This window comes from Electrophorus electricus, chromosome 11 (genome assembly GCF_013358815.1).
Source record: "Electrophorus electricus isolate fEleEle1 chromosome 11, fEleEle1.pri, whole genome shotgun sequence".
Taxonomy (NCBI): domain Eukaryota; kingdom Metazoa; phylum Chordata; class Actinopteri; order Gymnotiformes; family Gymnotidae; genus Electrophorus; species Electrophorus electricus.
Genome location: NC_049545.1, coordinates 11,090,821 through 11,117,500, shown reverse-complemented (window position 1 = coordinate 11,117,500; position 26,680 = coordinate 11,090,821). Strand labels below are relative to the sequence as shown.

Genomic DNA, 26,680 nt, shown 5'->3' with positions numbered 1-26,680 from the left:
CCGTTCCCAAGTAAAGAGCAAAAAGTCTGCATTTCAGGAGTAGAGGGGGACAGCGTGGCTCTGTCACAGTGAGAAGTGGGTGACACTCTCCCTGCTGGAGTCCTCTGACTACAGACAGAAGAGTCTGGAAGTGAATGAGTAAATGCATTAGAAAATGAATTAGTGTGTAAGCATATTATTCACTGGGGTGCAGTTTCTGATAATGAAGGTGTGTGGGCAGGCCATGCTTATTTGTTTTAAACATTTATAGGGTGAGTTATGAGCTCAGCAGATCCCCCAGATGTTGAAGAGCACAATCAGATTGAGAGAGAGCGAGGGTGAAGGGAGAGTGTAGAGGGAGCAGCGCAGAGGGTGGGGAGATAGGCCAGAGATGGAAGCAGGAGTTTACATTTTAGATGTTGTTACAGTGAGGACAACTGCACATAATAATAATAATAAGAAGAAGAATGCATTTGATTTGCATGCACCTTTGTAGAAACTCAAGGATACATTATAGGCAAAGGAAAATAAAATTACATCTTTCATACTCACCAAAAATAAATACCGGTTAACTATGACTACTAAACCACACTGCTTCAAAATGTAAATGTATAGTGTAATATTTAATAAATAATATTAATAGATAGTAAAACATGAATAATTACTATTAATAAATAGTAAAACATAGTTTAATTATGCACAAAACATTCATATGGGTTGTATATACTAGGGTGAGCACACTTTTTGGCCTTATTTATGATCTACAAAAAGTTCACCTCATCCCCTTTAAAAGCTTTAAGAGTAGAGGTATACGCATGCGTGCGTGAGACGTATACATGAAGCAGGCACGTATGGACACAGGAGATTTCTTCCTCCTGTTCTGCGACTTTTAGGGTTCTTGGTACTGTGTTTGATTTCCTGGGTCTCAGTGTAAAAGCTGGTATGGTTGGAATGGTAAAATAGGGCTTATGAATTAATTAGCCACCAATAGATTCTAAACGTGCCTGCTCACTAGCCGGGCAAACATACATGTCTCGACGTATTGGGCACTCATTTGTTACACAATAAATTTATTGTTGAATTTAAAACGAAACTGATAGACCATTAAAGTGACCACGCCAAGCATTTCTGGAGTGGAATTTATATAGAATTTGGTTAGAGATTATACACGTTATTAGTCATTCTAGTCCAAATCCTAGTAGACCTATACAGCAAATCGTCAGATGGATGATTTGTTAAAATGCTTACAGAACATACTGTACATCAGTCTTTACAACTGTGATCTCTCTCAAGTAGACCAAAGGTAGTGCAGTATTCATTATGAATTGCTATGCATGAGTATGCACCATTAGGCATAAATGCATATGGTTTCCAACGGAGGTGTTACATAAAATGCAGGGTTTATGAAAATTCAGACTTCCATTGTCTTATTTACTAGTGAGAGCATTAGTATACGTGTTGGGAAAATGGGACGTAAGTGAGTAAGTGAGAGCTCCACATGTGTAAGTCAACTGTATGTGTACATGGATGTGTGAAAGTGTGAGACAGCCTGTGAGAGAGAAAGTCATTGTTCCATGTTTGAGGAAAAAAAGGTTGAGTGTTTTCAAGAAGACTTCAAAATCTCTTGAAGCTCATCTTATGAACTGTCTACAGAAAAAGAGAACTGAGAATGCTTCGACTGGAGAGTTAAGCTTATTGGCCTATCATTCAAAGGTGGTCTGCAATAAGACCTGGGCTGCTTACGTTTAATTTGACTATAATGAATAATCAATAGCACCTTGTGTGTTGTAGCAGCTTTGATGATCCTCATAATTAGGGTCATGAACAATGGAAAAGGCTTAAGCTTTACTAAGTACACATCCAACTGTGCAAAAATGCAAAGTGTGTGCGGGTGGGTCAGTAGGTGTGTGGATTAAGAGCCAGATGCGTAAAATATAAACACAAAAGAATAAGAGATTTTCATGTTCCTACAATACTTTAGTATAGCACCTTTCTAGCTTATTCTAGACATTGCTTTCTAAGTCATCTGCTATAATATTAATATGGAAAGCAGTAATAATAGGTATTTTATTTTGAATAGTTGCTAAAAAAAAAAAGGAAGTGCACAAATCACATTGTTTATTTAAAATTATTTGTTGAAATGCAATTAAATTATTGACAGTACTGTTAGCACTTGGTGCTGAATTCATTTAAAGAAACAAAGAAACTTGGTATTCACTTTCAGTCTGTGTAATTGTATGCTAGTCCTCATATCAATAAAATGGTGGCACCAGGCACTGTGTAATGACCCTGGAGGGATTGTTAAGCAGCAGACTGTGCTCTAGTAGCCAGGCTAATAAGTCTGACAGTTGAACTGCACTGTCATTTGATATGAGAAATGTAAATCTAAGCCCTTCTGCAAATTTCACACATAGCCACAGGAGTAGGATTGTACCTGTCAGAAAAACATTGGAACCGTGTGTTCGGTATGCGTGATGAAGGGTAGGTACAAGGGTTCAGTTCAGAAGGCTTCTGTCTTACCTCAGTGGGCTCCCAGAGTTAATTGGTAGAATGCTGAAATGGAGTTAGTAAGATTTTGTTCTGTGAATTGATAAAATTTTGAATACTTATTGTATATTTGTATTTTTAGAAAGTTTTTTTTATTTCAAGAACAGACTAGGCTCTTTCTTTACTGAGGGTACATCAGTCAGGTGTTGCGAATATGGTGTTATTCAGCTTCTAAAAGCTTCTAAAGAGGAAGATGAAAGCAAAGGTCAAGATCTTAGGCTCAGAAGCCTAGAACAAGAAGAGATCTTGGATGTAATCAAACTCATCAATAATCAATGACAGTTGTCAAAATATTACCTAAAATAAATGGTCTGTTTTTTTTCAAAGGACTGGTTGAGTCTTTGAAGCAGAATTTTCAATACCAAATTGGAAATTGTTTTTCAAAAAATTATTTTTTGCCTGGAATTTTAACTGACAATTTCAAATCTAAATATTTAAAAATATAAATTCCCATAACTTCAAATGAACATTACAGTAAACAAATTCACCTTTTATTTTTTTGTGCCTTAAGTATCATTTCCTTCCCAAAAGTACACTGCACTCACCCAGTTCTGTTGCCCAACTGCCCCATCCAGTTACCTGTATGTCCTCCAGGGTGCGGTGTGAAGTGCCAGGCATCTTGACAAAATTCATTTACATCACTATTATTCATTTTCTAATGGTTAGTTTCCAGACTCTTTATTACTTTGTTATATTTTCTCTCTACTGCTTTCTTATCCATACCTGTCCCAGCTCCCCTGTGGCCATGGAAAAATTGAAGCTGCAGTCTCTCTGTGAGCAGTGGGCCCTGTAGGATTGCTCCAGCATGCAGGGCACATCCTTGCCACTTCCAAGCATGAGAGGGGCTGAGTGTAATCATTAGTGTATTTGTTACTGTGACCGCTGTTTCTTTGCACTACACCGCACAAGCATATGAGGCCAGGTACTTGTTATTCCTGCCGGCTTGGTAGTTTGTTTTGGGAACAAGCCTCTCTCCGAAGAGATGAAGCCTGATAACTGTCCCACTCGCAATCTGCATTGTCTGCATGAATTAGCATATATCAGCCTAGAAACTGAATATGTATATGTGGAGATGTGGGGGGTCTGTCTGTCAGACCCGTGTGTGAGTGTGTCTGAGTGCTGGCTGTCCAGGATCCATTCACTGGAGCTGCTGTGAAACTACTTTGAAGCAGTGGAGGCGAAGGACTCTAAATATGTGCCTGAAAAAAGTCTCAGCGCATTTAATAGCTTTTTTTACATTTATCTTAGAGAAGGTCTAAAGTTGGAATTTGATTGAAAAACGTACAGACTATTAGTTATGCTACATTTTTGAAGTACTGGAGTACAAACTGCATTCCATTACTAGACCCTGTAAAGGTTTTTTTTTTTTTTTTTTCTCATTTCATACTGACCTTGTAATGATTTTAGGTCTGCAGACTTAATGTTAGCTATCACTAATGTATGAGGTCATTAAATAAAATGAAAAGTTAATGGCTAAGGATTTTGAGTTAATCTTAGCAACTCAATTTTCCCTTTTTTATTGTCTTTCTTGTTTTTTTAACTCCATTTTCCCAATACTTTTCTATCCATTCTAACAAATTCATTGAGAGAGCAGGTTGGTTGTAACCAGCTTGAGTAAGATGATTTCTTCTGATACAATCAAGGCAAAAAAAGGAGTGCCCCTTTATCAATGAGTGTGTTGTAACTAGAAGGAGCTATATTCTTCCTTAAAAAATGAATCTGAATTGGTAAGATAAAATTCAAACTTTATTTGCTCAGGCAGTACAATCTGAATAATACATTGAACACTTAAAGTTCTTAAACATAGTAAGTGTAATTGTATTTTCCTGTGTGACAAAATATCTTCATTTAAGAAAAGTTTTGCAGCATTTTTTCCTCCTCTTCAGTCCAACAATGAGGCATCGTGGGACTTTGATATATCAGTATGTTACATTCAATTGTTTGGTTAATGTGATTGTTCTCTGCTGAGAACTGAAGTACCCTTAGTCTGTATTTGATTTATGTGTGCCTTAGTGTGCATACACAGCGGTGCTGAGATTTCAAGGGGAGCTTGTCCTGCACCAAACCCATGTTACTACTACAATAGTAGTGTGCTGTGCGGTGACCAGTCCCAACCGCACCTAACAGCGTGGCCTCATTTGACGTCTTCTGTCTTCTTAAGTTAATGACACCAAAATGGCGAGTAGGAGGAAAGGGAGCACTCCATCAGGAGGCCTGCATTATTACACTGTGTGTGTATAGAGAGCAACCATGAGCAGTAAGAGGAAGACAGCAGCAGCTAATATATACATGGGATGTGCTGAAGTTACTGTATAATATTCTAAAAATAGAATAGACAGATAGACTATTCTGTGATGGATTTGAATGTATGCAATTAGACCACACATAATGTGTGTGTGTGTGTGTGTGTGTGTGTGTGTGTGTATATATATATATATATAATAGATAGATAGATGTGAGTATGTGGTATGGTGATGGTTATTGCTTCACCTACAGGGTTAATTAGCACTGCAGAGGTCATGTCTGGAGTGGTCACTGGCTCATCAAACTCCCCTTTCACAGTTTCTCTCTCTGTCCATTTCTTTTGCTCTCTCTCGCTTTCTCTATCTCTCTCTTGTGCTTTCTTCATATGATTACTGTTTTACTGGAAAAATTGTCTGTAGATGCAACACAAAAATAAACCAGAAAACACAATATGAATAGAAATGCCCCTTTCATGCAAGCATGTGCACACACACACACACTCACACACTCAAAAATGATGTGCAATAAAAGAGAAGAGCAAACTATTGGCAAAACATACGTGACTGCAACCACATCAGTGTGATTACCTCAGGCAGGCAGGCAGAGAAATTAAGCAGTGAATCATGCCTGATTTCTGTCATTATTTTTTCCATATCTCCATCTCATTTTAGAAATGCTTTTGAGAAATATGTCTGGCTCCTACTTCTCTTTCACAGCTTCATACCTTTAGATATTAAACAATTCTCTGCAAACCTCTGCTGTCCATCATTCCATGGTGTCTCTGATAATAAACAACTCACTCATTAAAGCATTGATGATCTTTAGGGCTAAATTACAAAATATTGAGTGTAAGCTATATCTACAGCAATATAAACCAATAATATTTAGCTCCTGGATGTTAATTGATAAAATTGCCTACTGTATTTCATCTGCTAGAACAGGTAGAGCATGGTGCTAGTAAACCCAAGGTCATGGGTTTGATTCCCAGGGGGCACATGTACTCTCATAGTGGTAAATATGTGGTAAATATTAGATAAAGCTGTTTGACAAATGATGCATATTTTAATAAATATGCCAAAGATATCTATAAAAGCAAATCAGAGGTGGTTTTACTTCCATTACTAATTCACAAAGGGAAACATGAACAAAACATATCTGATATAATCAAAACATAATCCATGTCATATGAAAAGCAGGCAGACATTATCATATTCCACCTCACAGGCTGCCAGAGTTAAGACTAGAGGGAAGAAAATTTAATGCAGGCTTGCCCACACCAAAAAGGACATTTCCTCTCACTCACTCTCGCTCTCTGACACACACACAAACGTTCTTTAGAGTCATTACGTTCATTAGAGTCATTACTGTAGTCATTACTTAAACCACAAACAAACAAACAAAATGCCACACACATGCATTATTACCAAAGCTTGCAATAATATCAAAATATCAGAGAACACACAGACATGTGCACGCAGGTGTAAGGCACTCACAGGGATGTCACCTAAGCTCTGGGGACATGAAACATGAAGAGATAGCAGCTTGAGTGACAGCCAGGTTGCCATGGGTGAGCAGCACGAGTGTTTCTACCTGGTGTAATGTGAGGGACGTAAGAGGAAGTGAATGTGTAATAACACAGATCAATAGCAAAAGATCATTGGTGCACAACAAGACTTGATCAGGCTCCCATAGAGACCTCAAAACGTCCTGTGAGAAAGAATTACACAGAGGCTGTGGGAACTATACGTGAATGCATATGCTTGAAATGATCACCAAATGTAGTTCTGGATGTACAGATGAATTTAACACAATGTGTGAAAACCGTGTAGGCTCAAGGTCATGACTGCATGCACCAAATTTTATGTAGCAAGTACATACTAAACATATACATGTAGGTTTCACTCTCACACTTCGCCAGCATGTTTGTACTTTGTTTTCCTTTCCCTTGCTAACAGTCACAGCAAGACACACAAGCAAATGCACACACTCACACGTATACACACACGCACACACACACACACGCACACACACGTGTCCTGTGGGAGATTGGCTCTCAGTGACTGTGGTGCTTTCACTCAATGAAAAATGGATGAGGCTAAAATTAGATAAACTAAAATTAGGCAAAGTAAGAGAGACCACAGGCTTCAAAATTGAGCTCTTAGGAAGCTAGACTGACAGACAGAGGTGACAAAGATTCTTTTTTTTACGTACACACATCTGCAATAAGATGAGTAAACTCTCCTAGATATCATGTCGAAACGGTAGACAAAGAAAAACAGTTGCAGCACAGAGAAGTGCTTTAGATGTCACTGGTGATTAATATTTCTCTGTAAATTGCATTCATGAAGAATGTGGAAATATATGTGAACATTTTTTGTCTATGCGTGCGTGAGAGAGAGAGAGAGTAAAATAGCACAACTTGTCCCCATCTTCTCGTTTTGTTTATTGTATCGTCGGCGAGAAAGAAGCACTAAGAAACACCACCTCTGCTCGAAGAAACGCTCTTTATTGAAATACTGCAGTCTTAACAAAGACTATCATCAAACAAACCTTAAGTAAGTAACTGTGGACCGGAGGACGACTACAAGACAGGCACATTTCTAACACGCTAATTAAGCTAAAAATGGGCGCGATTAAGACACACACAAATCAACCACTTTAACAACCACACGAATCGTTTAATTAAATAACGTCCGCGGAGAGGCACTGGTAGTCGTCCTGGGGGTCTTCGCCGTGCGCCTTTTCCTGGCCCACCCAAAGATGCAGTGGCAGTCGCCACAAGTTGATCTCCGCTCGCTTGCCGTGTATGATTAATTGATTAACTCGACGTCTAAATCCCTCTCTGATCCTGTCAGCGTTAGGACGAATTACATCACCACGCTTGTGCTCCAGCTGAGGCTACTGTCATTACACGGCTTCCACTGGAAATAAATGAATGAATTACTGATTAAAAGTTAATAAACCCATCCGGTGAGCGAGTTCCTCTCATTACCGTAGCCTTAGCTTCGGGTACCCCCTCCCACCACCATTCGCGCAGACATCCTCCTCCGTCTTCATTCTGATATTGTCGCCGCTGACAGGCGGACTTCAGGCACGCAGTTAGCAAAGGAGCCGGATCCGTGAATGAAACTGTCAGGCCCCGGCGATGCTTTTCCGACAGTCAAGGCCGTTTGCGGTCTCGCTAGCCCGCGGAGGCTGATACGGTGACAAATGGCGTGGTACCCGGCGATATTGATTTGAAAGGAAAGCCTACTACTGCGCTTGCTAATCGCTCTTGAGTAATCGAATAGAGCGACATAGCTGAGTGCTCTCCGTCTGCGTCAAAGCGTCTCCGCTGTTTGAATGTGAACGAGTCTGCGATGTGTGCCTAAAGCTTTTCACTAACTCAGTGAATTCCCATGTGTCCGCATGTCCCCTTTTCATATATTAAACGTGACAAATTTCTGTATATTTTGCCTAAATGTGCAAAGCGCAGCCCTTTATTAAACCATTTGTCATCTATTAAGAAACCTACAATGAATTGCCTACAATAGGCTAAAATCTATTGAAGCGATTGGAGGAGTGATGAATTATTCTAATATTGCTAAACTGATACCATAGGCTGTAATATTTTCAGTGTGGTTTGTGCCTAGTAATTTGTATTTAGGTCTACATATTCCCCATAGATTTTTACAGCCTTACACAATGGGGCCCGATGGCACTCACTCAGAGATAAGTGCCTCATTCTTTAATCACTGTTACGATCACTGAGGTCTGTCATTCCTCTTTATGGCCATTCAGGAGCAATAGACAGGGAGAGAGAGCACAATGCTGAGCAAGTTCTCCAAGCGCATGCAGCACATGTCAGCATAGGTCTTTTTTTACATATTAAAAAACAAATCGCCATCCGAACAGCACTGAAAAGAGGTTTCTTAGAAACAGCCAGCCATACAGCAGACATACCCCCCCATCCCATCATAATTAACGACAGCCATAAGAACACTCCAAATACGTGGGTGTTATTAGTGCTGTGTCTAAAAGGGGGGGGGGTGGGTGATTGAGGAGAGCTCTGAGCTCTGAATTGCCCCGCAGGTGACAGTAGAGTGGTAGTGAGAGGCGGCTGGTGAATAGCACCCTCCTGAAATGGTGAGCCCATGCGAGGCGCGGTAAGCGTCAGAGATGTGAGGTGAGACGTTTTATGCTCCTCTTCTGGGAGTCACAGAGTGCGCTGTGAGGCTCCTCGTATGGGGGGAAGTCATTCATTTTTAATGCCATTAATGAACGACCATGTAGTTTCAGCCTCGGTGGATGCAACCACACAATCTAAAAAGTCCACCGGAAATTCTTTGCCTTTTTTTTCTCCTTCCATTTCTGCCAGATGATGAATTGGTCAGCATAAGTACATGCCGCACGGTGTGACAGTCAGTAAGGCTGGATGGGTGCGGCCAGAGGTATTATGCCGTGTGCCGTGGCACCGAGGGGTGAGTCCCGCGGTACCTGTGGAATGCCTGCACTTCACTTTTACTCTTATAGATTTGGATGGGCAAGGCAGGGCTAGTGCCAAGGGAACATGGGGTTTCCATGGTAATAGCATGATTGGAGAAGTATGCCTGATAGCAGGGCTTATGCGCATGTGAGTACAGGTGCGTGGGTGTGTGTGCGTGATTGTGTGTGAGTGTGTGTGTGTGTGGTTATGCCTCTGTGTACTTGTTGTGTGTGTGTGCATGTGTCACGATCAATGCAATGCATGGTTCATCTCTGTCAAGAGCAGGAGATGTCTTGCAAGGGGAGGGAGTAGAATGTAGTGTGAAGACAACAGATGACTGTATTTGTGTGTGTGTGTGTGTGTGTGTGTGTGTAAGACAATAGAAACATTTGAGAGTGTAGGTGTTTGTGTGAGTGAGCGGGTTCATGTGAGCTCTCTTCCCTTTCAGTACATTCGTGTCTGTTCAGTAGGGCAGCTGTCATTGGAGCATCTGATCACATCTCTTGTTGTCTCTCTGCCTTCCCTTTCCTGCCCTGCAGGTGGTCATGCTGTTCTCTTTGTTCTCCTGTGCTGTGGGGTTCTCCCTCCTGCCATTCCTCCTGCTCCCACACCCTGCCAAGACCTGCCCCGCCCGCTGTGAGTGCTCTGTGCCCACGCGCTCCGTCTTGTGCCACCGTAAACGACTGACACAGGTGCCTGAGGGAATCCCCATAGAGACACGGGTGCTGGACCTGAGCAAGAACCGCCTGCGCACCATTACGCCGCAGAACTTCTCTGCCCTGCTGCTGCTCGAGGAGCTGGACCTCAGCAACAACCTGCTCTCATCGGTGGAGCCGGGCAGCTTCCGGGCGCAGCCACGGCTGCGCACACTGCGTCTCCGCAGTAACCAGCTCACCCTGCTGCCGCGCGGTGCGCTGGCCGGCCTGGGCGAGCTCACACTGCTGGACATCAGCCAGAACCGACTGGTCATCCTTTTGGACTACGGCTTTGAGGAACAGCGGCGGCTGCGTGTGCTGGAGCTCGGCGACAATGAACTGGTGTTCATCGCACCACGCGCCTTCAGTGGCCTGCCAGTGCTGCGCTCGCTCACATTGCAGCGCTGCAACCTGAGTGCTGTGCCCGGGCATGCCCTCACCCACCTGCATGGCCTCACCAGCCTGCGCCTGCGTGAGCTGGACATCGCCGACCTACTGCCTGGTGCTTTCAAAGGCCTGAACCGACTGCGCCACCTGGAGGTGGACCGCTGGCCAGCGCTGGAGGCTGTGCCTGCCCCAGCCCTGCAGGGCCTCAACCTTAGCACTCTGTTCGTCACTCACACCAACCTGTCGGTGGCACCGGCGCTCAGCCACCTGTCCTACCTGACGCACCTGAACCTGTCATACAGCCGCCTGAGGGTGCTGTCAGCTGGCTGGCTGCGTGGCATGGAGCGGCTGGAGGTGCTGCGCGTGCGACAGGCACAGCTGGTGCGTGTAGAGGCACAGGCCCTCCAGGGGGCATCTTCGCTGCGCCTGCTCGACCTCTCGTCCAACCGGCTGGTCACGCTGGAGCGCACCGCCCTGCCTGCCTCAGTGCCTCTGCAGAACCTCTTGATTGGCCAGAACCCGCTAGTGTGTGACTGCCGCCTGCGCTGGCTGTTGCAGAAGACACCACCACTGCTGTACGGGGATGTGCTACCTCAGTGCAGCACCCCTGCCGCCCTTGCTGGGAAACCCTTCAGCGATGTGGTGGAGCCGTTGCTGTCCCGCCATGTGGTGTGTACCAAGCCCAGGGTCATCTCCATGTCGACGTACCCAGCGCAGGCAGAGGAGGGCCAGAGGGCATGGCTGTACTGTACAGCAGATGGTGCGCCATCTCCCTCTGTTTCCTGGCTGACACCGCATAGGCGCCACATCACCACCAAGAGCACGGGCCGCATGGTCGTCCACAGCAACGGCTCGCTGGAGTTCCGAATGGCGGAGCCCCAGGACAGCGGCGTTTACGTGTGTGTTGCATCCAACCCAGCTGGCAACGCCACCCTGTCGGTGACGCTGGCAGTCAAGAGCCTGGACGTGAGGGATGGAGTGCTCTATGCCAACCGCAGCTTTCTCTTCGACCCTGACTACAACAGCTCCATGCTCAACGGCACCGAGCGTTACACCATCCGGATGGTGCTAGACTTCACCACCATCTTGGTCTCCACAGCAATGGGCTGCCTCAGCTTCCTGGGAGTGGTCCTCTTCTGCTTCCTGCTGCTGTTTGCCTGGAGTCGGGGAAAAGGCAAGCACAGGGGCAGTGTTGACATCCAGTATGTCCCCCGCAAGAGGAAAGGGGCCCACAGTGATCTCACGGAGACCAGTGGACCCCGACGAGTCAACATGAAGATGATCTGAGAGCTGAGCAGTTCGAAGAGGCAGAAAGGTTAACATGACAATGATCTGCTGACAGTCAAACCACATGAGAGAAGAAAGAGACAGAGTGAGACAAAAATAGAAATGAACAGAGAACAGTGAAGAAAAAGAGAACGAAAAAAAAACAGTGACATTGTGGTCAGCAGAGACTGTGGAGCTAAACAGCAGCCGCTTCAGTTGGAGATGTGCGTTTTAGCGTGAATGTGTGTATGAATGTGTGTATAAAAATATTGTGTACAAGTTCTTGGGCATGTGTGTGACAGCCTGTATTACAAGGATGTGTTCAATCGTGAGACTTTATACATGCTATTCAAACAGATACCACTTGTCCAAAAAGAGTAATTGCGCATTTTTTCCAGTGCTTTGGACAGCATTACCTGGAGAGTGCACACATGCGAAGAGGTTGAGTTGTTGTATAAAGCTTGTATTTGTGAGGGGGGAACATCTATTTATATACACATTTAAGTTCTATTATAATTAACCTTCAAATCACTGCAAAAATTCAAGTCGTCTTCCCCAACAAGCAAAGTATCTACTGGAAAAAAAAGAAGCCTCAGCAGTGCTGTGTTGTGAAGTGTTTGGTTTTGCTCCGAATCGCTGCACTCTCCTGGGAGATCCTTTAGTTAAAAGAGCCTTTGGGGGAAGCAGAGAGTCGTCTGCCATTTCGTCGTGAAGATGTTCCAATGTGAGGACCTATTTGACATGGTGGGTTCTAGGGGCTGTGTTTGTGACTCAGTGGAAATCTGTGAAACTGTTTTTTTTTTTGTTTTTTTTTGTTTTTTTTTGATGTTCTGTCAAATGCTGCTCAAATGTTTTTACATACTAAATATCTGGATATATTTTCCAAAGAAAATAAATATGAATCATACTGCCTGATTGTGGTTACGAGTCCTGAATCCGGTTCTTGGTTCTGCTCTGATAGGTAAGCGGTCTGTATTGCCTCTGTCTACCTGGTATTGCACCATATCCTAGTCTAATGTTATCTCAAGCAAACAGCAAAACACTGACTAAAAAAAACTTTATTTGGTCAAACTTAACCTGCTGTTCCATTCAACCACGTCCATGAGATAGTTTAGAAGAAAACAGTGCCAATACTGTGTCAGAGCAATAAGTCTAAATGCCTTATATATAGCTGAAGTCGTGGTTCTGCAGTGCAGAGGTGAGCGCTATCGCTGGAATCTCAGTTCTTGGTCTCAGTGGCCAGGTGTCTGTGAGAGTATAAGTGACCCTCCTCACTTTGGTTGGGAATGAGGACACGGGATTGTTCTCTCCCTGCTGATGCAGGCAGTGGAGTGAGTTACTTGCTGATCTCCTCCCAGTACAGGACTGCTATGTAATCAGAAGCTACATGAGACAAGGCCATGAGAGCAGACAAAATTTTTAGAAAGACTGCAAATTGTGGCAAAGTTACATAATCAGCACCATTTATCTGTCCAGCACAGATTATCAGTTCAGCACAGTTAATCTATCCAGTACAGTTTATCTAACAAGCTTTAATGAATTTAGCCCTTTGCCATGCATGTGTATGTGTTCGGAGAGGAGAGGAGTGTATCATTGTGTCCTTGCTATAAGATGGGTGTAGTGTCCTGACTATCTGCAGTTTGACCTTGCTGTGTTTTGTCAGAATGAGTTGAGAGATGAGAGCCAGAGTGGGGCGTGGCTTTCCCATGTGAGTAACTCTCCCTTTGAGACCAATCACAGCATGAGCTGATGCATGAGCTTAGCCTTCAGCCGGACCCAAGGAACCGTCTGCTGTCTGGAGGGAAAGATGGGGTGAAGTGAGAGACAGAGAGTGTGTATCTTATAATGGCTCATGATTTTATAAAGTTACAAGCTGTCATAACAAGCTGTTCCTGACCTAAAAACACAAAAACTGTACTTCAAAGAGTCTATTAACCTCTCCTGTCTAAACCAGCATTTTTTCCTCTGCTTGGTATTTTGACAGTGAAGGTCCCTAATGATGAAGGTGTGGGTCACCACTTGCCCCTTTTTCTACTAATAGCTCTGTGAGGGGTGAGCAGGAAGTCCGGAGCTCTTTGCCTGATGCCCAGTGCTCTCCAGCGCCGCCCGTCAGCCTGCCGAACAGGGAAAAGAGGAAACAAGGGGCTCTGGAAGATCAGTGCGTCTCCGGCTGAACCCAAGTCATAAATCTCAGGGCTCTTCTCCAATCTCCTGGGGCCATCGGATACATAGTCACTCTGCTCACAGACCGCAAGCCACAGGCGTTTTGTGAGGCTCATACCTGCAGGTCTGTTAAGCAAGTTGTGCGCTGGGAAGCCCAGACTGGTGTCCCAGACTGACTGCATTGTGTTCAGCTTCGGTGCACTAATGCTCTAGTCATATTGTGTATGTGATGTAAAAACAGGCTGGTGGCATGAGGAAGGCTGATATAGAAATAACAGTACCCTTCATTCCTCTGTGAGAGAGTGTGGCACAGGACACATGCATCTCCACTCTTCCACACCGGTGTAGGCTGAAAGGATGAGCAGAGCGGTGGGAAATCACCAAGGCAGATGTAATGGCTCAGTAAAAAGCAAATATGAAAACTGCTAATCAGTGCAATGACCAGGAGAGGGTATTTGTGCAAATGTACAGAGACAGATCTTACTTACTTACATGTACATGCACAAATAAACAGACTTGTGCAAATATACTGTCAGACAAAATGATCTCAACTCTGGATGAGCTGTTACTCACAAATTATGAAGCAATCTGGAGGCAACACCCATTATGACAGACAGCCAATGGACCCAGATGCCTTTTCCGTGGTGCTGTCTAGTAACATGGCCATTAGATGCATGGAGACGGTTGCTAGGTGCTGCCTAAAAGTGTTGCTAACGATGCTGCACAGTATTGTTACCATGACAACTTGAATACCTATACCTCTTTCTCTGTCAGCTTGTTAAATCACAGAAGAATCATCTAAGAAGACAACCCTTCAGTGCATAGTCTGACCTTTTGCCCACTCAAACATGCTACCTTTAGACATCTTTGATGAAGATTTTACTCAATACTACCTTAATGTAAAATCACTTGACCAATTTACTTATGGTGTATATATAATGACCAGTATTCTGCAATCTTGGGAAAATACTGAATTATGTTATATACTGTGGTGTGCTGTTAGGTTTGTTATATGTAATCTACCGCTGTAAGGTTTGGTATATGTAATCTACCACCCTGTGTGTGTGAGAGAGAGAGAGAGAGAGAGAGAGAGAGAGAGAGAGAGAGAGAGAGAGAGAGAGAGAGAGAGAGAGAGAGAGAGAGAGAGAGCGAGCGCGAGCGAGCGCGCGTGCATTTAGGCAATAGTCACTGCCACAAGTTCTACTACGATAAATCAGTACGGAGCCAGGATTATAGAAGCATATAAGAATTGCAAAACATCCCCATCTAGTGACAAATCGAGTGCACTCTGTATGACAGGTATAACCTTCACTGAATGTGCATCGGGAGGCTCTCTACATAATGTAGGCTTGACGTTGTTTCACGGCGCATAAACAAATGCACAGAGTACATAATATTGCTAATGAATTTGTCTATAAAATGCCTTTATAAAAAATTAACACTTGCCAGTAGAGGGCAATGCTATATTTGTCGACTATTTCAACAAGGACCATTTCTTCTTCGGAAATGTCAACAGAAAACAGGAAAATCCGTACATTTTCCTCACGTATGAAGTGCTTGAAAACGGGTAAGGATTTCCTGAATTGGACATTTAAAGTATTTAGACATTACACTAACAAGAGCAGTTCTTCAGCTATTTGCCCTTTCAAACCTACTCGTCTTATATGTCCAGTATAATGATGCTGACATGGAAGTGGCTGAGTAACGCCGACTAGCCTTAGCCGTGCTAGCTAACGTACAGGCACTCGGCTCCAGATAAGGGACATGTTGGGAAGGTGTGAGCATGAGCCGATTTGAACAGGTTGTCATCTGGTCACTGGAAACAGTGGTTATCGGTTTTTCAAATATATGTGACTAAAACGTTAGCGTATCTTGCCATCTTGTAAATAATTTAAGGTAGCGGTTTCTTGCTTTGGGGTCATATTGTGTTACATTATATTATGTTTTTGTAACTCTCAAAATATCTATTCTAGAAAGCCAAAGACCTCATGCTTAGAAAAGCGTAAAACACAAAGCGTTTTTTTCTAAGATGATTAATTTAGCTATTTTAGCTACTTTATTTATAGATTTACACTAGTGCTTCCACTATGTTTTTTTGATAGCATTATGTGCATGAACATTATCAGTATTGTGGACATTACTATCATGATAGGCCACTATTTTGCATTAGGCTTGTTTGACTGCATTGGCTGTAGGCTGGTAAAACTGAATATGGCACTGCTATCAATATCACACTGAATAAATTAAGCCATATATATATATATATATATATATATATATATATATATATATATATATATATATATATACACACGTGTGTGTGGTAATTATAAACAAGCAATTTGGAACATTACTTATTGGATTTGGTACGCTGTTTGTTTACAGTGCTCAGATATACAATTTATTGGGCCAGTTCCATGTCTTTGTTTTTCCTATTGCCATTCACACAGAATGTATACATAGCTTAAAATCACACATAGAGGTTTTGTTATTATTCTTTGCTACATCCATAGTTCGTTGCTTTGTTGTTATTCATTTTTTTTAATTTCTTTGACTAACTCCTCAATAAAAATATAACCAAAAAAAAGAGCTAATTATAGGCTTGTCATCTCTGAATCAGATTGCCGTGCTGTGAGCTTTGGAAGAAAATAAGTGTGCGTGAGGCACCATGTCTGCTGCTTGCCCACCACAGTCTCCTGCTGTGGCAAAGACAGAGGTGGTGGTGGATGGATGGTGCCCCCTACTGGCGGCCACCTTTGCGTACTGGGACAACATCCTGGGGCCCCGTGTGCGGCACATCTGGGCCCCCAAAGGTCAAGGATCACTGCTGCTCAGTGATGGCGAGGTGACCTTCCTGGCGAACCACACGTTGAACGGCGAAATCCTGCGCAGCGCAGAGAGCGGCGCTGTGGATGTCAAGTTTTTTGTCCTGGCAGAAAAGGGCGTGATCATCGTCTCGCTGATCTTCGATGGCGAGCTGAAGGGCGACAAGAACACTTGCGCGCTGTCCATCATCCTGCCCCAGGCTGAGCTGGGATTCTACTTGCCCCTTCACAGCGTCTGTGTGGAGAGGCTCAAGCACATTGTGCGCAAGGGTCGCATCCGCATGCAGAAGGTGTGTGGCCTCCCTCGTCTGTTCCTACCTCCCGAGCAGAAACCTTCAAGGCTTTGCATTCTGATTGGTCCGATTCTGACCCTTGTGGGGCTCTTGTCTGTGTGGCAGGGTTACAATATCATCTCCACGTTGACATCTGAGATTGTTCCAATAATGGAGCTTCTCTCCTCCATGAAGACGCACAATGTACCAGAGGAAGTTGATGTGAGTCTCACTCTCTCTTTACATTCTTTCTCTGCTTTCTGAAATATTTTCTGTATTTATCATCTTTTACTTTGGTAACAGATCAAAGACACAGTATTGAATGATGATGATATTGGAGACAGCTGTCATGAGGACTTCTTGCACAAGTGAGTGCTGAGATCACTAAAGTGACTAAATGTTGAAAAAGTGGTAGATTGTATTCCATAGGGCCAGAGATATTAAGGTGTGAGTTGTCAGTCAATCTATATAGATATATGAAATATTGGTTAGGCTATGATTGTTTCAGAAGGAAATATATTATGAATACCTGTAAAGATCAATACATGTAAAGCAGTGGGACAACCTGTGGACCAGATAGTTCTCTCAGTGTGTGTGAGTGTGTATGTTTACTATGTTCTAAAAAGAATGAGGCTTCAACTCGCTCTCTCTTTTTTTGGGGGGTGGGTGCTGTAGATCCATCAGCTCTCATCTACAGACCTGCGGCTGCTCCGTTGTTGTTGGTAGCAACCCAGACAAAGTCAACAAGGTCTACATTATCTCTCTCTCTCTCTCTCACGCACACACACACACACACACCTATATGCTCAGTATTACTACTCTGCTCAAATGAAACTGAGTTAGTGTGTTAAGTGTCGCTAAACTGGTCGAGTTCCTCTGTGCTGTAGATCGTCCTCACGCTGTGCCTCTTCCTCACTCCCACTGAGAGGAAGTGCTCGCGACTGTGCCGAGCTGAGGGCTCCTTCAAGTACGACACGGGCCTGTTTGTCCAGGGCCTTCTGAAGGTACACCGTCACATTCTCAGCAGTGCAGCTTATCCTACACGCACTACAATTGCCCAGAAACCTCCCATCACCGCATTAACTCTGGAGATGCATGAAGTTAAATTGTAAAGCATTCAACAGAATTAATATAAATGGGCAAGAGGACAGTGGTGGTGTGTTGTGTGCATAACTGATTCATGAGGGCTGGCCCATGTAAGTGGTCCTGTGACCTCTGCCCACAGGACTCCACTGGGAGCTTTGTGCTGCCCTACCGGCAGGTGCTCTATTCTCCCTATCCGAGCACGCACATTGATGTGGACATCAACACGGTGAAGCAGATGCCCCCTTGCCACGAGCACACTTACCACCAGCGCCGCTACATGCGTGCCGAGCTCGCCGCCCTGTGGAGAGCCACCAGCGAGGACGACATCAGCTCCGACAACCTCTTCAACGCCCAGGACTCCTTCACCCCTGACCTGTACGATCCTCACCCCTCTCCTCCACCCCCACACGCGTATAATCGGAGCTTCAGTCCTGTCCTCACTCCAGACATGCACACCACTGGCTACATTTAGTCACTCTGTTGAACTTCTCTTTAGTGTATTAGCCATTTAGTTACTGTATGACTAATATTGCCTATTAAAATCCTATAGTGGTCAAGCCAGTCACTTTGCGTAGTCCACAATGACTTACTCACTCTGTGAAAGAAATGTATAAAAAGGCATGAATGTATATCATATACATACTGCTGTATATCATAATTATTGTACTCTCTGGCTAGGAACATATTTCAAGATGTGATGCACAAAGACACACTGGTGAAGTCTTTTATAGATGAGGTAAGGGCTACTCTTTTCTTCATCTCTTTCTGTTGTTCCTGGATTCACAAATGACAATGAACAATTGGGCTGCCTCTCAAAGAGATGAGTCTGTGGGAAAGTTTCCCTTGCTGTGTGCTGAAAGCTTAACACTGAACACACTTCACCAGGCCAGGTATATCTCTCTCTTCCATGTGTGTAACATTGTGTGTCTGTGTGCGCCTGCCTGTGTGTGTGTGGGTGTGTGTAGGTTTTCCTGTTGAAGCCAGGCCTGTCCTTGAGAAGTGTGTACTTGTCCCATTTTCTGTTGGTGCTGCACAGGAAAGCACTGACACTGCTCAGATATATTGAGGATGAAACGTATGTACAATAATATTACACTACCATCTACACCAGGGGCGTCGAAGTCCAGCAAAGTTTGGTGATTTCTCTGCTCAGGCACACCTACTAAACCTGGCAGTTGATTGATGATGAATCAGGTGGGTTTAAGCAGGTCAATCACCAGACCACACTGGACTTTGGCCCTCTTGGACAAGTGTGTGATACCAGAGTGCCACGTTTTCTGATATTTCATTGTGTAATATTATTTAATTACATAATTATTATGTAACTCTGTGGTGTCAAACCCTACAAATACAAATGATACATTAAAGTCTAGACTACAAGACTACTAGACTACATGCTATGCTATAATGGTAGGCTATAGAACATAATAATGTTCTTAAACTATAATACTACACTATAAACAATAATGTTCTACGCTGTAGTAATACACTATAGTCTACAAAGTAATGTTCTACACTATAGTCTACACAATAATGTACTACACTATAATATACACTATAGTCTACACAATAATGCCACACTGCAGTCTGTAGTGTAACGCTACACTACAATCTACACCATAAAGCTGCACTAGTCTACACTGTAATGCTACACTTCAGTCTGGACCATAATCCTACACTACAGTACACTATAATGCTACACTATAATTACCATGTGCATGGACAAGACATGAATTATTACATATTTTACATTTACGGCATTTAGTTGACGCTTATATCTAAAGCGACTTACAATTATGACTGAATACAACTTGAGCAATTGAGGGTTAAGGGCCTTGCTCAGGGCCCAACAGTGGCAACCTTCCGATTACTCAGTTACTTAGTCGAGTACCATAACAGTTACGCTACCACTGCCCTATTCGTATTTCGCTTCCCTGTTCATATTTACTGTCCACACTCATATTCTATTTATAAACAGTACGTAATCACATCTGTAACTCCCTGTTTATCCACACCCAGATTGGACTTTCTCAACTGATTAATCAAACTGGCCTATTGTATCTTATCTGGTACTGTTTTGGTTATTGACATTAATGAAAGAGGTTATTCACTGGTGTAATATGTTCAGGGTGGGAAGGTAACAGCATATTAGGATTAAAGTATTTAAGACATAGATCACATATTCAGAGTCTCCAAAGTAGTTCGGCCATCTTAACGTTTGGTTTAACAAGTACATATTTGAGGTCAGGTCTCAGCAGTGCCACATCCACCAGTGGTTACGAGTGGATGTGACCGCCGTTGAGATGGATAGCTCACCTCCTGTCAGTACATAGTAATAGTAGCTAATTGAGGATCTGTCAATTGAATTGAGATAATGTAACTCTTGTATGATGTTGCATGAGTGGCATCTTGGAACATATATGGTAATTGTACTAGGTACTTGAAATTGTATCTGCACTGGGTAGAAATACAACTAATACTGGGGGGAAGTCAGAATGTACACTGATGTAGGCCTTGCTGCCATTGATCAGTCAGACAGAGTGGGAAGTGGTTGTTAAGGGATGCTGTATAACTCACAGATGTTGTATTAATTGTTTTAGCCAGAAGGGGAAAAAGCCATTCAGATCTCTGCGCAATATGAAGACTGACCTGGACTTGACTGTGGAGGGGGATCTGAGCATTGTCATGGCGATGGCAGAGAAGCTGCGGGCGGGCCTTCACTACTTCGTGTTCGGGAAGCCCTTCTTCACCAGTGTGCAGGAGCGCGACCTCCTCATGAACTTCTGACCGTTCACCTGCAAACTTTTAAAGGATAGAGTCATCAGCCCGCAGAGCATCCTCTGCTGGACGTGCGGTCCTTCAGCCAGATGGGCAGCTCTGTGTAAAGAACTGCGTATATGGGGTGCTACGGAGAATCACTGTTCAGTTTGCATGGCACTGTGTTTTCAGACTGACAAGCATAGTGTTATTTGGATGGGTACAATGTTTTGCTTTTAAATACTGAGGGCCTGTGCAATGTTAAAACCTTCACTGCATCCATGATGAGTTGATTTAAACGATGATGATTGTGACGCTGCTAGTGAATGCCCCCTGAACACATGGCCTTACTCCCGGGTATCTTCCTCTGTACACTGAAATGTTACACAATGTACATAACACTTTGCTATGAGGCCTCAGCATAAATTAAACACATCTTCATAAATGCTTCCCACGTCTATTAAAGATCAGCTCAGAAACTTAACAAATGCTATCCGCTACCAACCAGCCTGCCGAGTTTGAATAAGGAACCTTATAACCAACGGGTTATTAGATTCCTTATTTTTAGCGCATGCCACCAAATCTGAAGTTCTTGGACAGGACAGTGTTCAGTTTGATCTGATCATAGATTATGTTTGAAATAGCCCACTACATACTGTATGCTGCATCCTCTACTCAGTATATGCTGTATACTGCATGCCCATGGTATTATGCAGTTCAGTGTCACACGAACGTTTAAAAGTTCTGCCAACTTTTTTCCACTACAGTTGCATGACGGGACGAAGTCGCTCTGGTTGCGTGCTGGAATATTTGGCAGGAATAGTATGTTATCTGGGTATCTTTCCTGTAGACCTACTGGGAGAAAAAAAAATTTTGTTTGCATACTGCCACATAGTGATTTGGGGCAGGGTGTATGTAGTAGGGTATTTCTAACAGTTTTTAGCCGGTAAAATGGAATGTGTTGCTCGTTTTGGTAATGGTCCTTTCTATGTGAAGTTCTGCAGCAACTATCAGATTTTTAGAAAAGATAAAAGTACGTTCTGATTCGTTTCTCTACCTACGCACACTGCTCTCTGCTCACTCTTTTAAAACTAAACATGTCTAGTCTCAGAAAGAGTCTCTCAGAAAGGAAGCTTCTTGTGAGGATGTTCTTCCGTCAGTCTCGATTAATACTTGTATACATGTATTTAATTACTGTTGCTTCTACGGCCCTTTCACGTAATACTGAAACTGAAAGCGTGTGTTGCACTCACTTACACGGAATGTTGATCTTTTGTGATAAATGCATGGGACCGGTTTAGAACCGCCCAGCCAGTCTACACTACTGTAACCTACTGGTTTGCTCAGCAACCTAAAGTCACCCGCCGCCCATAAACGCTCGTTCACCTTCATTTTACTGCATCAGTGTCATTGATGCACTGATTCTTCATCCATGTCGGTGGTAAGTTCATGAAAAGAAATTTGAAGTAATTGGTTTTAAGGATTTTTACAACCGCAAAAAAACCTTCTGTAACTCGGGCTTATTTTAAATTCTGAAACAGAATGAAAGCATAATGCTTGGAAACGAAGTAAAATTGCAGCGCTTGTTGTTTATGCGAAAACATTTAGCTACGTTATCTGCGTCGCAATAAAATAACTGATATCGTGATTTTGCTAGTGCTTTTCGCTAACTGATTTTTACTACCTTTTACTATTACCTTACTTTTGTAAAGTAGGGCTGGAGCCGAATCCGAATCCGTTATAGGATTTAGCAAAGCATAAACAGCCTAGTTGGTTTTTACGAGTATTTATTTCGAACAATTATTATTTTTATTATTTGTTTTCAGGAATAAAACACATGCTAAATACATTGTATTCCTCATAACTATTAGCGCAGTGGATATTATGATGGGTATAACGGCTCCTTGAAGGGAACCAGCTCTTATGGCTCCGTTCCTTTCCAAGAGCCATTCAAACGAGAGCGTCATCTCTCTTTTTCTTTTATTTCTTTATTTATCTTTTTTTTTTTTTTAGATTTATCTACGAAATTATCACTAGCAAAATTAACGGATAAGATTTGGATCAGTTTCAGATTAGATATCCCACCAATATAATTTAATTCACGTGTGGAATACGGTTAGCAGCACCAAACGTTTGAGTGTTGCTCGCTGCACTATTTGCAACAGTTGCTTTTCTATTGCCAAGTTCAGTGATTTTAAAAGAAACGTTGAACAGGGTTCACGCGTTCATTAGCATCGTTAACGTTAATTAAACTAGCTGGCTAGGTGTTAAGGAGCTACTCTATCGAATCCATTTAATTAATGATATATTAAATATAGGTTTTAATGTAACATTTTCTACGTATTGATTCCAGTTTTTACAAATTAGACAAAATGCCTAGACACGCTGTACCCTTTGCTCAGTCAGCCTGTGTCACTGTCAGCAGTTACTGTGCCAACGTGGACGTAGCGCAGCTTGTCGGGCAGGTTTTTAGGAGGTATGTCTCGGTGTCCAGAGGGTATACTTCGGAGTTTCGATATCACCTACCCATAGCTCCTGTTAGCTTCATTGTCTACTAGTTAAGTTACCTCCGTAGATATAAGTCTATTTCTGAACACTCATTTGCTGTCCCGCTATCCCATTTTCCAACAAGGATTCACTTTTATTCAAATAAAAATACAAATAGTATGACTATGTATCGGTTTTAACTATGTATCGGTTTAAATTATCAATTAGAGTTGATAAGGTTAATTGGGTCACCTCCTTGAAAACAGGGAAATACAAATTAATAAGGATCAGGTAATGAACAGAATAATGAAATAATAGAGAATTATCAAATAATAAGAGCAAACGTCTCAATTTGGAGATTATATTAAAATTACGACACATTACTGGATGATTATCATTTGACATCATAGTAGGTTAAATCACAAGTTGTTACTCTGTGAATTTGTGGGAAAGATAAACATATATATGTGAACATATTTGTGTGAGAAGAGAAAAGTTGGTTGTTCCGATAAGGGTTAGAGTCTGATGGAATCTATGGTCACAGATCCTTGAACTGTTCCATAAATTCTCACATTCCAATCTGTGCGTTTTATGACACCAAAGTAAAGGGGGAAGGGTCAGAAAACCAAACCAGCGTGATAACACTAGGCTGCTTATGGCTTTATTGTTCAGTATTAAGGTGCCAGAGGTGTTCTGGGTCCTGTCTGTTGCCCAAGGGTTAGAGAAAGCCCATCCTGTCAAGGTCAAAGTTTCATCAGGGGAACAATTTGTAGTCTATTTTCACTACAACTGTTTCAACAAATTCAAATACTTAGTTTGATAAACAACCTCTCAACTACCTCACAGCCAAATACCCCTCATTCCAAATTACTCCCAACAGACCATGAACAGCAACCACCCCAATGGCTAAATTGCCCACAACAACTACCCCCACAGCTAAATAACCCCTCAACCACAGCTAGCTCAACTAGGGCATTTACCTCAACTATCCTTAACTGCCCTACAGTCAATTACCCTTCACCCAAATTACAACTACCCCTGCAGCCAAGTTTCCCCCAACAACTACCCCCACAGCTAAATAATTCCTCAGGTACAACTACCCCAACAGCTAAATATGCCTTAACAACAAATACCCCATAAACCCAATAGTTTTCATTCACATCTACCGAACCTAGCTGGCTAACATAGGCTGTCTCCTCCCAGTCAAACATATAGCATGTTCAAAAGGAATGAATTCAAACAGACATTTTGTTAAACTTGCTTACTGCTCCCTTTTATTAGTGAAGGGAAGGTCTCTGGTTGCTAGTTGCTTATATGAAACCATTTACATAATCTGCAGCAGCACACAAATGGTCTTTTTCTGTTCTATATTACCTTATTATTAATTTAATTAGAATAAGTCTCAATTAGACTATAGTCCAAATGTTTCAATGTTGCCTAGGCAAAATAGTGAATCCTTGTGATATTAAGTTTCATTCAAAGATTATGTGAATCTGCTCATTGTCTCAACTGATCATTTCTTTCAGAAGCCAAAAGCTGGTGATCTTATAGAAATCTTTCGTCCAATGTACCAACACTGGGCCATATATGTTGGTGATGGATATGTCATTCACCTTGTACCGCCATGTAAGTAAATGAAGTCAGAAAAAGAGAATCTGGTTCCAAGGGAGCCCAACATATATATAAATATTCCATCAATCACAGCTCCTGTTCTTCCATTGAGTGACGTCTCTCTTTCACATTTTCTAAGACAGTTTTAGTTGTACTGCTTCTCTTCTGAGCTATTGCCTATTTATTTACACAATATTTGGATATTCCGTACATTGAACTGGATCATTTTAACTGATGTCAGCGTGGACACGACAAATATAAAAGTGAGGTTTCTTTTTTTATCCGTTAGATGAGGTGGCGAATGCTGGGGCCAACAGTGTGATGTCAGTCTTTTGTGAAATGGCGGTTGTGAAGAAGGAGAAGCTTTTGCTTGTTGTGGGCACAGATAAATATAAAGTCAACAACCTTTTGGACGATACGTATGAGCCCCGTGAAGTTTCTGAAATTCTCAAACATGCTCACAGCCTTGTAGATCAGAAGAAAACTTACAACCTTGCCACTGCGAATTGTGAGCATTTTGTCACAGATTTAAGATACGGAAAGCCGACATCACGTCAGGTGGGCTACATGTTTTCTATAATTTTGTACTGCATTATATAAATTGCACATACAGTGTTTTGCATGCTGGGGTAATATGTTCTAACAAATATAAAGGACTAAATGAATCCAAACTACAGTATAAGGCACAGGACAAATATTTGTTCTCTTTTCCTACTTCTTTTGTGTTGAAGGTAAGACAAGTTGCATCTGCTGCAGCGCTTGGAGTGCTTGGAGTGGTTGGAGTGGTTGGAGTGGTAGCAGTGACGGTAGCACTGTTTTCTGATTCTGAAAAAGAGAAGAGGAATAAATATTGATATTTCTCTTTATCTGAGAAACAACTTCACTGTGTTTTATCACAACCTTCTTATATGCAATAGGTTCTATATGCAATAACATGAGAGGTTGTCTGACTCTAAGTGCTTTGGTTTGAAATAAATAAATAAAATCAAATGAATGTGAATGCGTTTAAAATTCCAGTTAATATAGCTCCATGATTTCAGGGGTTTTCCAGTTTTCACATTTAATGAAGACCATTTAATTTTCAGTCTCTGTAGTTACACGCTCAGGTTATATTCCAACTGTGCATGTGGATTAGTGTGTCAAAATGAAAATTAGATCGAAAAGATTGAATGTGAATGTAAACCAGCTATGTTATTAACAAATTTGCTCTAGAGGGAAACAATTACTTATGTATGGCATCTGAAATTCTTATTTAAACTCCGAAGTGATGGTCTCTATAACACTCTCGTTTAGATTGTCTGCATGGAGAATTGAGACTCATACTCAGATCCTGGAGTCCAGTGTAGCACTGTTTTCTCAATATCTGATTGATCCTTCTTCTATGCAGAAATTATCTGATGATAAGAATGTGTGGGTGGGTGTGTGTGTGTGTGGGGGGGTGTATGACTAGTGGGCAGGACGATAAATACAGGGATATAGTTAAGGACTTTGCTGAGTATGAAAACAGAACCACCTGCAGCGCAATGTTAGTAATTGGGGGTAATTGTAGAATAAAGAACACTCAAAAAACCTGTCTATCTTGAGCAGGAATTCTCACCCCATGCATTCTATCTTGGTCAAACATAGGATCATCTTCATTAATGAATGAAACAAAAGCACTGTTTTAAAGTGTTGTAGTGTAAAGCTTTTCCTATCCATGGCTGTTAGCCTCTGCACATTTTGTGTTATTATGAGGGTTTTTTTACTCCTAGGTTTAATTTACTTTTTTAATACTATATAAATAAAACATGTCTGCTAGTGTAACCCATTCCTATTTTCAGGATCAATAAAGTATCTATCTATCTATCTATCTATCTATCTATCTATCTATCTATCTATCTATCTATCTATCTATCT

At 42.3% G+C, this 26,680-nt stretch overlaps 3 protein-coding genes across 4 annotated transcripts in view; all 3 read left to right on the top strand.

Annotated features, from left to right (window-relative positions):
• The window catches only part of lingo2b (leucine rich repeat and Ig domain containing 2b), a 13,514-nt gene extending 1,011 nt beyond the window's left edge, over window positions 1–12,503 (top strand). The window contains exon 2 of the mRNA XM_027029434.2: window positions 9,775–12,503. Coding sequence (XP_026885235.2) covers window positions 9,781–11,604 — 1,824 coding nt within the window. The 5' untranslated portion in view covers window positions 9,775–9,780 and the 3' untranslated portion in view covers window positions 11,605–12,503. The remainder of the gene's footprint in view (window positions 1–9,774) is intronic.
• Window positions 12,504–15,054: 2,551 nt separating this feature from the next.
• Window positions 15,055–21,136, top strand: c9orf72 (C9orf72-SMCR8 complex subunit). Of its 2 annotated transcripts, none has more exons than XM_027029449.2 (10): window positions 15,055–15,313; window positions 16,367–16,861; window positions 16,970–17,065; window positions 17,147–17,211; window positions 17,519–17,591; window positions 17,731–17,847; window positions 18,069–18,304; window positions 18,608–18,665; window positions 18,895–19,004; window positions 20,534–20,657. In XM_027029449.2, the coding sequence occupies exons 2-10, from the start codon at window positions 16,415–16,417 to the stop codon at window positions 20,568–20,570; spliced, it is 1,239 nt and encodes a 412-aa protein (XP_026885250.2). In that variant the 5' UTR covers window positions 15,055–15,313; window positions 16,367–16,414; the 3' UTR covers window positions 20,571–20,657. The 2 variants fall into 2 exon arrangements, with proteins under 2 accessions (XP_026885250.2, XP_026885249.2); XM_027029448.2 differs by having other exon boundaries at window positions 15,057–15,313; window positions 20,530–21,136.
• A 96-nt stretch (window positions 21,137–21,232) lies between these two features.
• On the top strand, window positions 21,233–25,638 carry LOC113589683 (phospholipase A and acyltransferase 3-like). Its single transcript, XM_035531614.1, has 4 exons — window positions 21,233–22,127; window positions 24,700–24,799; window positions 25,074–25,342; window positions 25,516–25,638. The coding sequence occupies exons 1-4, from the start codon at window positions 22,119–22,121 to the stop codon at window positions 25,636–25,638; spliced, it is 501 nt and encodes a 166-aa protein (XP_035387507.1). The 5' UTR covers window positions 21,233–22,118.
• Window positions 25,639–26,680: the final 1,042 nt, after the last annotated feature.

What these genes read in the sequence shown, in the direction of transcription:
- c9orf72 (XM_027029448.2), top strand. Translation starts at nt 16,415, where the DNA reads ATGTCTGCTGCTTGCCCACCACAGTCTCCTGCTGTGGCAAAGACAGAG. An exon ending in CATGAGGACTTCTTGCACAA is followed by an intron (nt 17,212 to 17,518) that starts GTGAGTGCTGAG and finishes TGGGTGCTGTAG; the next exon opens with ATCCATCAGCTCTCATCTAC. An exon ending in AGATATATTGAGGATGAAAC is followed by an intron (nt 19,005 to 20,529) that starts GTATGTACAATA and finishes TAATTGTTTTAG; the next exon opens with CCAGAAGGGGAAAAAGCCAT.
- LOC113589683 (XM_035531614.1), top strand. An exon ending in CATTCACCTTGTACCGCCAT is followed by an intron (nt 24,800 to 25,073) that starts GTAAGTAAATGA and finishes TTTATCCGTTAG; the next exon opens with ATGAGGTGGCGAATGCTGGG. An exon ending in GAAAGCCGACATCACGTCAG is followed by an intron (nt 25,343 to 25,515) that starts GTGGGCTACATG and finishes TTTGTGTTGAAG; the next exon opens with GTAAGACAAGTTGCATCTGC.